At 43.8% G+C, this 17,805-nt stretch overlaps 1 protein-coding gene across 5 annotated transcripts in view; it reads right to left on the bottom strand.

Moving 5' to 3' along the window:
• GRIP1 (glutamate receptor interacting protein 1) overlaps positions 1 to 17,805 on the bottom strand; it is a 559,979-nt gene that overhangs the window by 58,541 nt on the left and 483,633 nt on the right. For all 5 annotated transcript variants that reach the window (XM_075013442.1, XM_075013403.1, XM_075013414.1 and 2 more), the window contains 3 exons: positions 10,368 to 10,554; positions 9,612 to 9,757; positions 7,574 to 7,654 (listed from right to left, as the gene is read on the bottom strand). In XM_075013442.1, the coding sequence (XP_074869543.1) occupies positions 7,574 to 7,654; positions 9,612 to 9,757; positions 10,368 to 10,554 (414 nt within the window). The remainder of the gene's footprint in view (positions 1 to 7,573; positions 7,655 to 9,611; positions 9,758 to 10,367; positions 10,555 to 17,805) is intronic.

The raw sequence follows: 17,805 nt of genomic DNA, 5'->3' as shown, positions 1-17,805 counted from the left end.
TCTCAGCTATACCACTATTGCTATGTCTACATGGCCAAGTTATTTGGAAATAGCAGTTATTTTGAAATAACTGTGGTAGTGTCTAAATCACACATGCTCTTTCGAAATAAAATCAAAATAGCGGGTGCGTTATTCTGATTCTGGTGAACCTCACTAAGGCCGTGGCCACACTAGCCCCTCCTTTCGGAAGGGCTATGGTAATACGGCACTTTGCAATATGCTAATAAGGTGCTGCTATGACTAGACAGTGCCTCATTAGCATAACGGCGGCTGTGCATGCTTCGAAACTGCTGGTTTTGAAACACATGCCACCTCTATAGCCGGAGGCCTTTTGAAACGACTCCCCTGATTTCGAAAGCCCCTTCTTCCCAAAACCAGATGGGAGCAGGGGGTTTTCCAAATCAGAAGAGTTATTTCGAAAGGCCCCCGGCTACACAGGCAGCGTGCATTTTGTAACCAGTAGTTTCAAAGCGCGCGCAGACGCCATTATGCTAATGAGGTGCTGTATATTCATGGTAGTGCCTCATTAGCATATTCTGAAGTGCCACATTACCATAGCCCTTCCGAAAGGAGGGGCTAGTTGTGGCCACAGCCTCTATGAGGAATAATGCCTATTTCGAAACCACTACTGAAAGGCCACTCCCCTCCCTAGTCTTTAGAGCCTGAACTCCAGCCCCATGCACCTTGGGTGCCAACGTGGTACAAGAGCCCTGTGAGTCTGTCTGTCGACCTGGGTTAGGAGGGTCACTGCCCTGGGCTACATGCAAATGCTACTGGAACATTACTATTAAAACCAGAAAAGGGAGTTGATGGGAACAATAATGCAATGGACCCATCAACACTTCAGCTATCATAAAATTAAAATCTTCAGCTGCTTTAAGACATGCAGCCAGGAAACACACAGGCTGTGGTCACTAACACATCCATGAACACTTTCACAAATGTTTCCAACAAACCTGGGTCACATTATGATCTGGCTGGAAACCCGGCAAAAGTGTTTTTTTCCCCTTAGTGCCCAGTGAAAGCTAGACAACAGCAACTGAGTTTGGCTTTGAGGTTCTGACGTTACTTGAACACAAAATTCAAAGTCAAATGCAGAGGAAAACGGCTGCACACTAACCAGCCCTAGGCCAACTGAAATCACTGATGTATGGAGCATGATAACCCCTCATCAGGATATCCTGTTTTCTAAAGAGACTAAAAAGTTCATCGAATCTATACTTCAGCAGTTCTTTCAGTGCATCATATTTTTGTTCTTTCTTGTTCTTCAAAGTGTATACCTATTAGTTATTTGAAGCTGTTGAGAACTATCACGGAAATCTGTGCATTGTAGATGTGCTCATTCCAGAAAACCCTTGAAATTCTATTTTCTTTCCTTACTCTCTTTCTATAAGCTATTACGTTCAAGGAACCACTTGTGGAGTAAGGTGCCATTTGTTGTAAGTGAGGGTATCAGAACCTCACTGCTTATGTAGAATAAAAAAGAATAACTGACCTGCTACCATTTGATGTATGTTTTAAGGCATATGTTACATAAAGTGTCCATAAAGAGGTTTTTGAAAAAAAAATGTATCAAAATAATTAGCTTCCAAGCTCAAACTGGCACCTGCAGCAAATGAAACCCTTAAAACTATTTTTCTGCTCCACTTGGAGGTTAACAGCAAAAATCTGGATGATGCCATAACTGTATCAGAACTCACCAATAAGGCAAGACACTGCAAGGACTCATGTATGCTTGTGAACAGATGATTCAGTGCCTGAATACAGTGCAATTCTAATTCATAGTACATAAACAATAAAATAGTATGTATACATATAGGTGGTGTCTACAGTTGTGTTCCTCTTTCGAAAGAGGTATGCAAAAGAGGGAAATTGAAAATGCAAATGAGGTGCATATTCACATATCCGGCACCTCATTTGTATATTCTCCTTTCAAAAGAACTTCTTTCGAAAGAAGAAAAGCAGTATAGACGTGGCTCTTTCAAAAGTAAACCCCATCTTTGAAAGAACCCTTCTTCCCATAAAAAAGGAAAGAAGGATTCTTTCAAAGATGGGGTTTACTTTCGAAAGAGCAGTGTCTGCACTGGTTTTCTTCTTTCGAAAGAAGCTATTTAGAAATAAAAGTATGCAAATGAGGTACCAGATATGCAAATCTGCACCTCATTTGCATCTTCCATTCCCCTCATTTGCATACCTCTTTCGAAAGAGGAAGGCAAGTGTAGACACAGCCAAAGGGAAGAAGGGTTCTTTCGAAGATGGAGTTTACTTTAGAAAGAGATGCACCTACACTACTTTTCTTCTTTTGAAATAAGTTCTGGAGAATATGAAAATGAGGTGCCAGATATGTAAATCTGCACCTAATTTGCATTTTCAATTTCCTTTATTTGCATGCCTCTTTCGAAAGAGGAATGCAAGTGTAGACACAGGAATAGAAAAATACTATTCAACATACCTTTCCTCAAATATTTTTCTCATTGACAACTAAATATAATTATCCTAATTTTCTGTAATATATAATAAAAACACCATAATGCATCCAAAACCAGCCCAATTATGCTTATATAACCCTAATCATAACCCACCTTTATTTGAAGACTACTACTAATAGACAACCAGTTTTTCTCACTCATTTTGGATTAGCTGCTAAAGATTTTAATGCCTGTGTACACAATATTCTTCCATTTTTATACTTCCAAAATGGGAGAACATGGGAGAGTTCTCTTACACCAAAAGTGTATGATTTTTCATATTTTTGACTAAAATTCAAATACACTTAATAAATATGGACCCCATTCTGAAAAAAAAAAATATATATGCACCCACATGAAACTTCACACATAAGGAGTGCCACTGAACTTAGTGGGCCTCTTCATGTGAGTCACCCATGCGCATAAGTGTTTGCAGGACTGGGTCTATGCATGCTTTGGTATATGATATACAGGACTTAGGAAATTACAGTTTTCATTAGCAAATAAATCTTTCTGGCATCTTTCAATGCATTTTAAAAATATGTGGCTATGATAAAGTAGTTTGTGTCACAAAAATCAATCTTAAAAATCTACATTCCGGTATGCTATTTAAAATCAATGTAGACAGCAAATAAATTAAATCACATTTAAATGCCTTACAATTGCTGAGGGCTGGCCTGCTTAGTAATTTCTATGAAATGGCACTGTTTAAAAAAAATATTGCTTAGCATACTGTTTTGTTATATTTGGTTCCGTTAAATTATCCAGTCTGGAAACAAAAATCTCAGAACATTGATCAGATGGGTTTTCAATTTGAAATTATTCTCTTTTAAAAATGTTGCTTCAATTTTATTTTTATTTATTGAAAAAATAATTTTAAAAACACCCAAACCCAAATCCTCTGGGTCACACAATGTTTTCTTTAATCCAAAACTAAATTTTTTCAACTGTTTTGCTGGGGAAAAAAAATAATTCTTTTTGGGTCAATCTGAGACGAAGTCTCCTCCAATTCATGTTTTTAGTTCAGCTTCTGAACCAAAAAAAAAAAAAAAATAAAGAAAACCAAAACCAAAACCAGTTATTTGCACAGTTGTAATCTCTCTATGGCCTGGTTTGAAAAATTAAGATGTTCTAATTTCTAGAAGCAGTTAATTGGGTATGAAATTGGTGCTAACTGCACTACAAAAGATACAGTCACTTATCTTGACAGACTATGGGCTAGGCTCCTGATCCAAAATGTATTAATATTAATAGAAAATAGGGCTTTTGCAGGCCGTAGGTGTATTCTAAGGGGACTCTTAGCTGTTTAAATAATTGTGGGCAACCCTGAAAGGACATCCTGGGAGGTCAAGGCTATAAAATGTGTTGTGTTACAGCAGCATCTGACAAACCCATTGTATCGAGAATCAGTTAACACTACAGGTGTGTGAAAGCCACATAAACTTTCCTTTCAGTTTTACTTCATTGTAATTTGTGCTCCCCTTTAGTTTCTAGTTTGAACACATATTAACCAAAATGAAATTGAGTTGCACGTGGTTTCCACCAAAACTCTAGGTTCATTCGGTAATTTGTCCAGATTCACAAGCTTTTTGAGGACCTAGCAATACTGTCTTGTTGGGTTATTTACTTACTTACGTAAATGAAAGAAAAACCTCCAACTCTCCAACAAATGTTTGCTCATCTATTTTTTATAACGTGGGTGTTTTTAGGCTGGCTGAGGCCTGGGGAAATTTTGATCTTTGAACATATCTGAATATTATTACATTTCAGTAAAAATATGAAGTGCTGTTCACCCATGATAATACGGTGATCATGACAAGACAGAAAATGCCCTTCCGTCACGAAGGGTGACACAAGTCCCTACTTACTGAGATGCAGACTTAAGAGCAGGCCTGAATCATGGCCTAAATTTCTTCCTCAATCAATAACTTACCTTACCTTGAGCGTTCATCACTCAGCTTTCTCATGCAAATACAAAATTAAGCCAGATACAGGAAAAGAAAAATGTCTCATACCTTCACATAGCAGAGGCACCTCAGGCTACATCCAAACTGCAGAGTTATTTCAAAATAAGATATTTCAAAACAGCTATTTCGAAACATCTTACTTCAAAATAGCACAGCTACGCACAAAATAGCACCCAGCTCTTTTGAAACAGCATTTCTGGACACGTGGCACTATTTTGAAACAGTGCCATTGGGCACCATTATGGCTTGTTTTAAAATAGCTCTATTCTATGTCTTAATGATGCCTATTTCAAAATAGGCATTTTTCCTCCTGCAATGAGGTTTACCAATTTTGAAATAACACACCCACTATTTTGACTATATTTCAAAATAGCATGTGCATAGTGTAGATGCTGCAAAACTATTGCAAAATAACTCTGTAGTGTAGACGTAGCCTCAGACTGTTCACTGACTCCTCTGGAACCTTTATGTGTGAACTGTACAAGATGGGTAGCAAAAATGACCCCTGAAGACTCCTGCATCAGAGAGCATGTGTAGATTTCTTTCCATTATTCAGCTGGGCCATTTTCATTTTGGTGTTCAGAAGAAATCATGATGGTAAAAATACCAATAAATGACATGCTGCTGTTAATGTGCAATAAATGCTCTGAGTGAAACCTACAGAAATTAGTATAAAACTATTCACCCTGTTAAATCACTTTGGTTCATTTCAGAGTTAATTATGCAGAACAGAACAGAGTAAAAAACAAGGGGCTCTGACACAAAATTTTCCAAAGGGCTTGAAACCTACCAGACAAATGTCCAAAGTTTTAGTTAACGAAGGGGAGGATAAGCACTTTAAAACCTTTGTATTATCAGCATTGAGCCAAGGGTCTAATAGCAAAACTGAGCAACCTCTTACTAGGTCTTCCTATTGCTCAGTATTTTTATTTGTATGACCATTCCATGTTTTATCTCTCCTTCTGCTGACAGACCTATGATTTTAATTTGCTTCCAACTACTTTCCTTGTTGAGTACAGTAAGGTCTCAGAGTACATGAAGGCTCCGTTCCACGCACCCTTGCGTAAACCTGGTCTTCACGCAAGTTGGGCTCCAGCTTTTTCCCCAGCAGAACACATGTTCTGCAGCTGCGGAAGCAGCAGAAAGGTAAGTCCTGGGCTGGGAGTGGTAGTTGGGGAGGGTTAAGCCTGTCGGTGGGTTGGGGCTGTGGGAGGCAGGCAGGCAGGGGCTAAGCCTGGGGTGGTTTAGGGCTGCAGGGTGATGAGGGGTGGAGTTGAGCGTGGGTGGTGAGCTAGGCTGTGGAGGGGGGGGGATGGGGAGTTGAGCTGGAAGCAGAGCCATGCCTGGGTGGTGAGCCGGCAGAAGGGGTTGCACCGGAGCCACGTGGAGCGGGGGGAAGGCCGGCAGGCAGCTTGTGAGCCATCGGGGGGTTGCGCCAGAGCCATGCGGGGCAGCGGGGGTAGCTTGAACCTGAGCCACTTGCAGGTGGTTTAAACCAGGTGGGAGCGGGGAGGGAAGGGGAGGGGAGATCAGGGTCAGATGCGTAAGAGCGGCGTCGCCTACTCTGCATTTGCGTACTCTGAGACCTTACTGTATTAACACTTCTTGATACACATATGTGATAAATGAGAACATAATAAACTGAGCCTACAGCGGTGCATCTCATTTGCCCTCCAGATGCCAATCCTAGTGCTGAATTCTTCATGGCATTTTTGACTAATTTTAATCTGTCCCGCTGCTAAATGATTTGAGAGTGTAAATTAAACACACACACAAAAAACTACAGCCATTTCCCAATGTATTCTGCATAAACATAACTCTGAATAAAGCTATTAGTTGAGTAAGGCCACAAAAGCAATAAAATTATAATTCCTATCAGGCCAGATTAATCGCTGGCATCTGTGCTTCCAGCATAACACCCATTAACTTTAATGGGGTTGTGCCTGCTTGCACCAAAGGCTGAGTCTAACAAGGTTGAGTTACAGACCAGAGAAAGTTTTTACTGGATGCTGAAAAAAATAGAAAAACGATTGCTTTCAAATATAAAATGATAATGTTGAAGTGTTAAAAAATTAAATAAAGATACTTTCTCTCATCGTGACCTGAAATCTGTTTCCTCAATTAAATTTTCCTCTGTGATGTGTCCATTTTGGTCACTGAAGTGTTGCACATGAGTGTTGATTTCCTGGCCATTATGGAAGAAAGCATCGTCCTTCCCAGGAAAGAACCTTTGCTTATATCAAAGTCCCACTGGCTTTTATTTTTAAAACGACTTCACTGGGACTTTGCATCTGCTTAAGTTCTTTACTGAATTGGGGCATATATCTAATAAAAGAGAAGTCAAATTTAAGTTTTGACAGACTTGATCGTGCTTCTTCAACAAGCTATAAACATGGTAAGGAAACTACAAAGGTGCCAGAAGTTCCTTGATATAAGATAGCATTGCTAAACAGAGGCGCCAACTTTCTAATGTATTGGAAGGTGCTCAGCCCCCGGGCCTGGGCCCTACTCCACCTCATCCCATCTCTTCCTGCCTCATCTCTTCCTGTTCATTCTGCCCCCTCCCCCAAATGTACCCTCCCCTCGCTTCTCCCCTCCCAGTGCTTCCTGCATGCTGCAGAACAGCTGATGTGTGGTAGGCAGGAAGTGCTGGGAAGGAGAGGGAGGAACTGATCAGTGAAGTTACTGAAGGGTGGGCAGCAGAAGAGGGGAAGGGGAGAGTTCACTACCGGTGTGCGCCAAGCACCACCATTTTTCCATGTAGGTGCGCCAGGCCTGGAGCACCCACAGACACTGTTCCCTCTACTTTCTTCCATCCAAGGGCAGAATAAATATTGTTATGTGCCCCAGTGCATGTGCAGATGTGCAGCACCAATAGAAACACATGCTGCCAGCTGAGAGAGCTCTGCAAATCCACTGGGTGGCACCTGAATCTCTCCTGGGGAGCTGCCCAAGCACTCAGCTGGCAGGGATCACTGACCAGAGAGTCAGTGCCTACACTGTTAACCATCAGACACTGGGAGTAGCACACAAAGAGATATTTCACCTGAAACAGATTACATCCCATGATTATAGTATGCACTTTTAGCTATGCAATATCCTACACTACTAAGCTTAAAATTAATCATAATTACTTACAACTTATGGTGATGCCAAGCTCCACATTATGCTTCTTTGGTAGTTTTACATGAAATGTCCCACTGCTTGGTATAACTGATTCTGTAATGAAAAGCAGGTGATTTATAGGGTATAATATGTGCAAGGATGAGGAGTTTTAAACGTAAATCAAGGGAAATACAATAACAACACATCACACCTATCCATTCATGAGAACAATGTAGGAGTTAATGTGAAAGGAGCATGATGCACGGGTGGTTTTATATCAGTGATGATACTATGACTGCATAAACCAAGGGTCTGTAGTTCTATTATTCTGAGATTAAATCTCAGTTGATGGAGACTGCAGGGTAGTCCACAGATCTCAACTGAGATGCAATTTTGTCTGTGTGTGAAGATGAAAAATTTACTGTTATCAAGTAGCTTTCAATTAAAAAGACATAAAATATGTCCATATGATTTCAGGCACTATTTGCTGTACCTCTATGACATTTTGAAACATTTATCTAAATAACTGCAAGGGATTTTATTTCTTGTGAAAAAGCAAAGGCACAAAAGCACAGCATAGGCAGTGAAAGTCTGAGCACACAGCATTACAGCTCAGTCCTTGTGACATCCCCATTGCCCTAGAGAAAATGTTTGTTGAAGTGGTTTAGAGATGTAAATAAATACCTACCAGCAATTCTCCTCTGGTGAAGTTAATGTGAGTTTTGACATAGACATTATTGGGAACAGGACTTTTGAAACACAAAACTCATTTTCATGTGTGACCTCAGGCAGATTTAAATATTTGCTCTCCAGTTGTACATCATGTTCTTTTGATGAATTGGCTATGTATAAAATGTATGGATGATCTTCTAAAGCCTGACCATAAAGTAATGGAAATTTGCATGCTACAATGTCACCCATAATTATTATTGTAGCAACCCTTAGCTGGGATTTTGCATAACATGAACATTATGTGAAATTCCATTTATAAGAATATTTATACCATGCAAAATCACTGCAGAATGGGCACAGCAATGACCTCTAAGGAGCTGTTACTAAACTAGTGGAGGTGTCTTAACAGTACTTAATATTTTATTTAAAATGCATACAGAGAGTAGCGTGTGTGTGGGGGGGGGTGTACAGTGTTTATATATATTGCGCATATTCCATACTCTGTGGTTTTATATTGCATGTGCTTCAATAACCTAAAAAGGCACCATGGGACAATAAAAAGATGCATTGGCAAAGTTATGCATTTCCTGACTTTTACTAATTTAAGCTTTTGTATGTAATTTACAGAGTTGTTTTAAAAAATGAAATTCTGTTACAGGTTGAACCTCTCTAGTCCAGCAACCTCAGGACCTGACCAGCGCCGAGTGAGAGAATTTGCAGGACCATGGCAGGTCAATACGTCTAGCAGCATTACCAACACTTCTACTGCTTACTGGGCTCCTAAAAGACATTTTGGGTCAATTACATTTAACTGAGAGCACAGAACACTGAGAGCCAGGACTTGTGGCTATAAACTACCTTTATGGAACCACAAGAAACCACACCAAGAAACCAACTAAAATCATGCTGGATTATGGATGTTGCCAGACTAGAGAGTCCTGGATGAGAGAGGTTCAACTTGTAGAAGTCTTTCTGGCCCAGATCTCAAAAATGGGACAATTAAGATTTTGTCACGAATCCATTGTTTACGTAACACTGTTCACAGCAAAATATGTTAACAGACAACACTCTGCAGAAGACTGTAATATATTTAGGGATATTCTGCTGAGCTAAGAATCTAACTCTGGACAGAAATATGTTTATAAATTATAAAGAGGAAGGACTGCCGCCATAATTTTCTACAGCATTTGTTGCTTCCACTGGGGTTTTGACACACACTAAGGAGGAACATGTGCAATGAGAAAGCTGCACAAAAAGACACAATTTTAGGAGGGTCTGCTTCCCAAATGAATGGCACATGTGAAAATAAATTTCCCGACTCTTCTGCCTACCAAATAAAATACACAGGAAAATCATTCCTAATACTATCTTGCCAAGAAAAAAAATTTTATGTCCATACCTGCAACATCAAACTCTATTTCTAAAGTGACCTTGCTGGTGATAGAGGAGTCTCTGAGAAGCTGATTTGCTTCTTCAAATGTGCTGTCTTCGGTTGGGATGCCATTTATTGTCAGTACTCTGTCTCCTATTTGTAGAACTCCACACCTGGACATACAATAATAAAAAATAGCCTTCACATGTACAGGTAACCAGTTTTCCAAAATAAACCTCATTTCACCTTTAGAAAGGATGACATATCAGCTCATTCTAAGCACTGGCAGCTAGCAGTTATACCTGCTATTGAACTAATGGGTTTCTGCATGAAACCATGGTATAACAAATACACATGTAAACATGCAGATGCAGTTGAAATGTTCCAAAAAAATAATTAATTCAAAACTCAAGCATTTCCTATGTTGTGATCAGAACTAAAACTTAACAGAGGTGGATGTAGCTTCCCCCAGTGCAAAGAATTTATTAGTTGGGAGCTTCAGAGATTTTTTAAAAATTGATTCTCTTCTTTTTAATTAACATAGCCTCTAGGCTGCTGTTGAAGGAACCAGCAAGATAAAGACCCTGGTGCTTATTATTTGTCTTACTCCTGATCAAGAATATAAAATGTTATCACTGGAAGAGAGAATTCATTATATGCTGCATTTCCATTGAGCAATGGCCCAGAATTTCTCAGAAACCTATAAGTGACCAAACCAAACCACCTTCACTCAGGAATGATTGGCAAGATACAGTTACAAGCAATCACATGAAAGAGACTCACCTTTCTGCTGGACTGTCACACTCTATATATGAAATCAGAGGTGGAGAAGACAAGGTCTCAGTGGCAAACACGCTACCTTGGAGCTGTATCCCAAATCCTACAATGGGGTCTGCTGTCAGCACTACTTCTGTGGTTTCTGTGTGGACAACTTGCCCAGCAAGACCAACCGTGCTAGAGGCTAAAGACACTATAAAACAGAGCAGACCCAAGGGAAAGGCATTCAGATACAGTCAGTAGAAATGCAATTGCATTCTGATACAACCCATTGTACAGACTTTAAGGGCAGAACGGACCGTCATGATCATCTAGTCTGACCGCCAGCACACTGCAGGCCACGGAACCTCACCAACCCAGTCCTGTAATGAACACGTCCCTCTGGCTGAGTTACTGAAGTCCTCAAATCATGATATAAAGACTTCAAGTTATAGAGAATCTACTATTTACATGAGTTGAAACCTGCAGGTGACCCACATCCCATGCTACAGAGGAAGACTAACACCTCCCCACCACCACTCCCCAGTCTCTTCCAGTTTGACTCAAGTGAAAATTCCTTCCAGACCCCAAGTGCAAAAATTATAGAATCATAGAACACTAGAACTGGAAGGGACCTCAAGATGTCCTCAAGTTCCCTGCCCTCTCGGCAGGACCAATTAGTTGGACCCTGAGCATCTTGGCAACAGCCAGACACCCAGAACAGAATTCTCCAGAGTAACTCAGAGACTCCTCCTCCTGCTCTCTACCCTCTATAGCCATCCTTGGCTGTTGGAGGATATTTGGCTATATAACACTTAGGGCAGGTTCACAATATCATCCCCCTCATAAAGTTATCAAGCTAACTTTTGAAGACCGTTAGATATTTTTGCTCCCCTTGGAAGGCGGTTCTAAAACTTCAGTGTTTTGATGGTTAGAAACTTTCACCTAATTTCAAACCTAAACTTGTAGGGGGCCAGTTTATAGCCAGTTTGTTCACTATTCCTCTCCCACCCTAGTATCTCTCCTTTTTATGTATTGATGGAAAGCAATCACATCTCCCCTCAGTGTCCTTTTGGTTGGGGTAAACAAGCCAAGCTTTTTGACTCTCCTCTCACACAGGAGGTTTTTTGTTCCTCTAATCATCCTAGTAATCCTTCTTTGCATGTGTTCCAATTTGAATTAATCATCTCTTAAACATGACAGACCAGAACTGCACACAATATTCCAGATGAGGTCTCACAAGCACCTTACATAATGTTACTAGCATTTTCTTATCTCTACTGGAAATAAGTTGCCCGTTGCCTCTAGGATCACACGATTCTTTTTTCACGATGCATGACATTTTTGGTTCAAAGTCATCCCATGATAAGAGAAAGATCTGATTGTAGTATTTTATGCCACTAATAACTGATATGTCCCCAGCATATAAGAAAATTCTTGTTATGTCCAAGCACACTCTGAACTATTAAATTTCCTCCCATGTCTATTACTCCAGTTATCAAGGCCATCCAAATTTTCTTGTATGATATTCCTGTTCTCCTCTATATGGGCAATAACACCCAACTTTGTGTCACCTGCTAATTGTATTAGCGCACACTCACTTTTTGTACCAAGGTCATTAAAAAAACATTAAAGAAGACTGGTCCCAAAGTCCACACCTTGGGAACTTCACTAGTAACCTCCCTCCAGCATGATAGCTCATCTTTCAGCATGACCCATTGTGAAGTCTCCTCTTTAACCTGCTCCTTATTCACCTTTCAATTCTCACATCAGTCCCCCTGTTTTCCAGGTTCCCACATGGAACTGTATTAAATGCCTCACTGAAATCCACCACCTTTGCTTTTATTTCTGTCTTTTCTTGTGCAGAATTTACTAGTCAACACCCATACTGACATCATTACTGCTTTTCCTCTGTAATACAGGGTGGACCTCTGTGGTCAGTAACCCTCAGGACCTCACCAGGGCCAAACGAATTAGCCAGGCCACAGGAAGTCCAAACTGTCTGGCAACATTACCAACACTTCACTGATTGCTGAGGTCTTACGAGACATTTAGGGGCAAATAAGGGGTAAATAAAAGCACAGAACACTGAGAGTCAGGACTGGTGGCTGAAAACAAACTTTATGGGCCCACGGGAAACTTGGCCACACCCTTGATAAGTGGTCATCTGGCTAACTAAAATCATGCTGGATTACGGATGTTGCTGGATGAGAGAATTCAAGAGAAGAGAGATTCAACCTGTATCTTGTTTCCCATCCTGCACTAGTAGTTCTAGTTTCTCTGTTTTGTCACCCCAGCTCCTCACATTGGTGCACATCTATTTAATAAGCTCACTGAATCCCAGTGACAATCAGCTTCTCATTCAAAGTCTATTTAGGGCAAAGATTAAAAACGATATTTAAATGGGTATGACAGCTAAAAGGTACAGAAAAAGACAGTTACCTCTTCTGTACTGGTGTTCATCGAGATGTGTTGCTCGTGTCCATTACAAGTTGGGTGTACACTGGTGCACGCCCAGTTGTTGGAAGCTTTTTGCCCTAACTAGTAGCCATAGGGTCGGTACAGCGCCCCCTGGAGTGGCGCCGATATGGTGACCAATATATGCACCACCCGACACCCCACAACTCCCAGCTCAGTTCCTTCTTGCTGGCTACTCCAAGAGTGGGGAAGGTGGGAGGGTTTTGGAATAAATATGAGCAACACATCTCACAGAACACCAGTTACAGAAAAGGTAACTGTCTTTTCTTCTTCTAGTGACTGCTCCTGTGCATTCCAAGTTGGGTGAATACAAGCCAATGCCTAGAATGTGGGGTTGGAGCCCTGAACAAACTGCAGGACAGCCCTGCCCACCGCAACATCTTCCCGTGCATGCTGCGTCAAAGCGTAATGTGCTGTAAATGTATGAGTTGAGGACCAGGTGGCTGCCCTACAGATGTCCTGGATAGGCACCTGTGCCAAATACACCACAGAGGATGCCTGCACTCTCATAGAGTGAGCCCTAACTGGCGGGGGAGGAACCACTGCGAGCTTGTAACATTCCTTGATGCAAATCACTGTCCAGGAGGAAATCCGCTGGGAGGAGACTGGAAGGCCCTTCATCCTATCAGCAACTGCCACAGAGCTGAAGTGTTCTTCTATTCATATAGAAGGCCAGTGTCCTTCTAACATCCAAGGTATGTAAACACCGCCCCTTCGGAGAGGCATAGGGCTTTGGGTCAAATGCCGGTAGGGAAATGTCTTGGTTAACATGAAACACAGAGACCACCTTAGGTACAAAATGTGGGCTGAGGTCTCAGCCTAACCTCATCCTTGTGAAACACTGAGTATAAGGGGTCCACTGAAAGTGACCTCAACTCAGATACACTCCTGGCTGAGGTGAATGCCACCAAAAACACTGCTTTTAACTCAGAAGAGCAGGGAGCCAGGGGTTCAAAGGGGGCCCCGATAAGCTTGGCTAACAGCAAACTGAGATCCCATGGGGGCAGTGGTGCCTAAACCTGGGGCCTGATTCTTTCTAAGCCTTTTGGAAACTTTTTGACTACAGGGTCTAAGAACACAGAAGATGTTCCATGAACCCGGTGAAAGGCTGAGATAGCAGCTAAGTGCCCCTAACTGAGGAGAGGAACATGCCCTCCTGTACCAGACCCCATGGATAATCTAAAATCAACAGGATGGGGGCTTGCAAAGGAGACAGCCCTCTGTGAGACACCCACACTGAAAACCTTTTCTACTTGGCCAAATAAGTCACCCTCATAGAGTGTTTTCTACTAGTTAATAATACTTCTTTTATGGGATTCGAACAGGCCAGGTCCTGGTCCCTCAGCCACAGAGCATCCACTCCATGAGGAGCAGAAACTGAAGACTGGGATGTTGCAGTCTCCTCTCTTGCTGCATCAGCAGGTCCGGCCGGATCAGCAACATCATCGGCTTGCGTATCGATAGCCCTAACAGGAGGGTCAAGTACCAGTGTTGATGGGCCCATGCTGGTGCCACCAAGATGATCAATGCCTCTTCTGAGCGAATCTTGAGGAGGACCCAGTGAACTCGTGGAATCGGCGGGAACACACACATCAGCCTGCCCAACATGGGGACACTGAAGGCGTCTGCCCAGGACCCCGGGCTCTGATTGCAGTAGGAGCAAAATGTCCCAAAATGTCTCAAAAGCATTTCGCATTGAGGTGGGAGGCGAACAGGTCCACCCGGGGATACCCCCCACTTCTGGAAAATAGAATGAACGACCTCCGGGTGGAGAGACCATTTGTGATCCGTAAAGGACTTGCTGAGTTGGTCTGCCAGTGAATTGTGCACACCTGGCAGGTAAAGGGCCTGCAGCATGATGTGATGTATGCAGAAATCCCAAAGCACCATGGCCTTGTAACACAGGGTAGAGGAGTGTGCACCCCCATTTGTTGATATAACATGTTGCTGTCATGTTGTCTGTACTGACTGACACACAATGTCCTGCCAGACTGGCCTTGAACATCACACATGCTAGTCTGATGGCCCTGAGGTAATGCATATTTATGTGGTTCTGAAGGTCCGAAACACACCAAAGAGCCTGGGTTCACAGCTGACCCAGGTGTGCTCCCCATCCCTGGTCCAAAGTGTCCCTTACTCGGGAAAGTGAGGGCTGCTGAGGGGCAAAGGGGACCCCTGTGAGGATGACCCACTCGTCCAACCACCAGTGAAGGGTCGACAAAGTCCGGCACTGTAACCGCCAAGTCCAAACTGTCTCTTACAGGCCGATATGCCACTGACAGCCATAGCTATAGAGGGCACACCCTCATCCTGGCATGCAGTACCAGGAAGGTGCACTCTGCCACGTGACTCAGCAAATGCAGGCAGCACCTGGCCGTCATGGTGGGAACTGCCAGGATGTCTTGGACGATGATCCCCTGGGACCTGAACCTGTTGTCTGGCAGGAATGCCCTGGCATCCAGTCAAGCCCCTACAAACTCCATTGACGGAGATGGGTCTGACACTGAGTTTGCCTTATTGGTTAAGAGACTGAGGCTTACAAAGGTTTGATGGATCAACTGTACATGCTGAAGCACCTGCTCCCTGGAATGACCCTTGACTAGACAGTCGTCCAGGTACAGGAATAGCTGCACCCCTTGCCTTCACAGGTATGCTGCTACTACCACCATGCGTTTGATGAAGACCCTTAGGGCCGCAGACAGACCGAAAGGCAGCACTGCGAACTGATAACGGTTCCCATCTGCCATGAACCAGAGAAACCTCCTGTGAGGAGAGTAGATTGAAATATGGAAATAAGTCAAAAGCTGCAAACCAATCCCCCCACTCCAGCATTGGGAGTATGAGACCCAGGAATATCAAACAAAATTTTATCTTTTTTATGAACTCATTGAGACACCTTAGGTCCAGAATGGGTCTCAAGCCCCCCTTTGGTGTTGAAATTAAGAAATAACAGGAATAAAAACCTTGTCCTCTGAATCTGGGAGGAACTTCTACAGACCCAGAACCCAGGAGTGATTGCAATTCCTGCCGTAATAGGATTTTATTGAGAGGGGTCACTGAAGAGGGACAGAGAAAGAGAACTGAATGGCATATCCCCTCTCCACTGTACGCCAGACCCACCAGTCTGTGGTGATGCTGCACCTCGTATACTAAAAGGGGGATAGGCGGAACGAAAAAAGTGGGGATGCTGGAGTGGGTGAGATCAAATTGATGCTCCCAACTGTGACATCAAAACTGAGGGTTGGGCCCCCGTGGGCCCTTTGGGTGGCCTTGAGGTTGCTGGCCTGAATGACACCTGCCCATCCTGTTCTGCCTTCTACTGCTGTCCCTTTGCAGCTGTGGAAACTGTCTTTGCCAAGGACAGGGGTTAAAATGCCTGCACTGGTTGGCAGGTGTATGCAGGCCCCAGGAGCAGAGGGTGGCCATAGAGTCTTTCATCTGTCTTATCTGAAAATAGGGTGGGGCCATGAAGGGGTAAGTCCTGGATCGTCTGCTGGACCTCATGAGGCAGGCTGGAAACCTGCAACCAAGCCCCCCTGTGCTTTGCCACTCCGGAGGCAATAACCCTCGTGGCAGCATCCGCAGAATCCAATGCTGCCTGCAGGGACACCTGTGAAATCAGTGTGTTCTCCTCTACCATGGCTGTGGAGTCCTGCTTGCCTTCGGGTGGCACCATTGCAGAGAACCTAGACAGGGCGCTGACTGTATTATAGGCATACTTGCTAACCAGAGCCTGCTGGTTAGCAATTCTTAATTGCAACCGTCCCATTGAATAGACCTTCCTCCCATAGAGGTACAAACATTTAGCTTCTCTATTTTTCAGGGAGAGGCCCTGGAACCCTTGGTGCTCTCTCTATGGTTAGCAGCATCCATTACCCGGGAGTCAAGTGTGGGGGGGTGCGTAAACAAATGTTCATTGTCCTGGGATGGGACAAAGTACTGTCTCTCATTCCTATGAGCTGTAGGAATGGTGGAAGCAGGGGTCTGCCAAACTGTTTTAGCCATAGTGGCAATTGTTATGATTATGGGCAAAGCCACCCTGGTGGGACCTGCAGAGGACAAAATGTCCGTGACTGGGTCGTTTCCTCCTGGATCTCCTCTGCTTGCATTCCCAAGTTTTGGGCCACTCTCCTAAGGAGCTGTTGAAAAGCTCTGCCATCTTCCAGTACTGGCAAGGCTGATGATCCCACCACCGCCTCATCCAGGGAGGAAGAGCACGATAGCCCGTGTGCCTCCATTTGGAGGAGAAGGGCAGCAGTGACCTGCTCTGGCACTTAACCCCTCACAGAAAATATGGGCAAACTGGGGGGCACGGTCGGCAGACCTGGCATAGGCACCAGCTGGCCAGAAAACCCCACAACAGGTGGCACAAATGGCACCATTACTGCTCCCTGCACTTGAGTCGGTGCCAGTGCCTGGGCTGGTGCCTACCCAATCGGCACTGGAGGTACAATCATGGATGGTGCCGGCACCGACGGGGTCCAGTCCCATTGCGATGGTGCTGCCGATGGTGTGGAGGTTGACGCGAATGAGGTAGATGCAGGCGGCTTCATGATGACTGCCACTTCCTGTCTTCGTTCTGGTTGTGGAGCGCCCAGTAATGCCAACAGTGCCAAGCGTGGGATTGGCAGGGCCCCCAGCACCGTTAAAGGCACTCCAACGGCCTGGCCCTGCGCCTCGTGAAATGCCCGCGGGGTCCAGAAGGGCCACTGCTGAGTCTCCTGCAAAGCCAGCTGCCAACCTGTACCAGCTGAGTGACTACGGTGCCTGCAACAGCTATGGTGCGACCTTCTCAAGCTCCCTCTCCCTCCAGAGCTTGAGTAGAAGGAGTCTAAATCCGACACCGAGTCAGAGGCAGATGACCACAGGGGTTCCATCAGAGTCGGCACCAATGTCATGCGCATCGAGGACGGTGCTGGAGCCAGAGCATAGGGCACCTGAAACTGGCCCACGGTCTGCTGGGACAGCACTGGAGCGCTTGGCACTG

The sequence above is a fragment of the Carettochelys insculpta genome, chromosome 1 (assembly GCF_033958435.1).
Source record: "Carettochelys insculpta isolate YL-2023 chromosome 1, ASM3395843v1, whole genome shotgun sequence".
In the NCBI taxonomy this organism is placed as follows: domain Eukaryota; kingdom Metazoa; phylum Chordata; order Testudines; family Carettochelyidae; genus Carettochelys; species Carettochelys insculpta.
The sequence above is the reverse complement of the archived record's forward strand: the minus strand, read 5'-3'. Positions and strand labels throughout refer to the sequence as shown.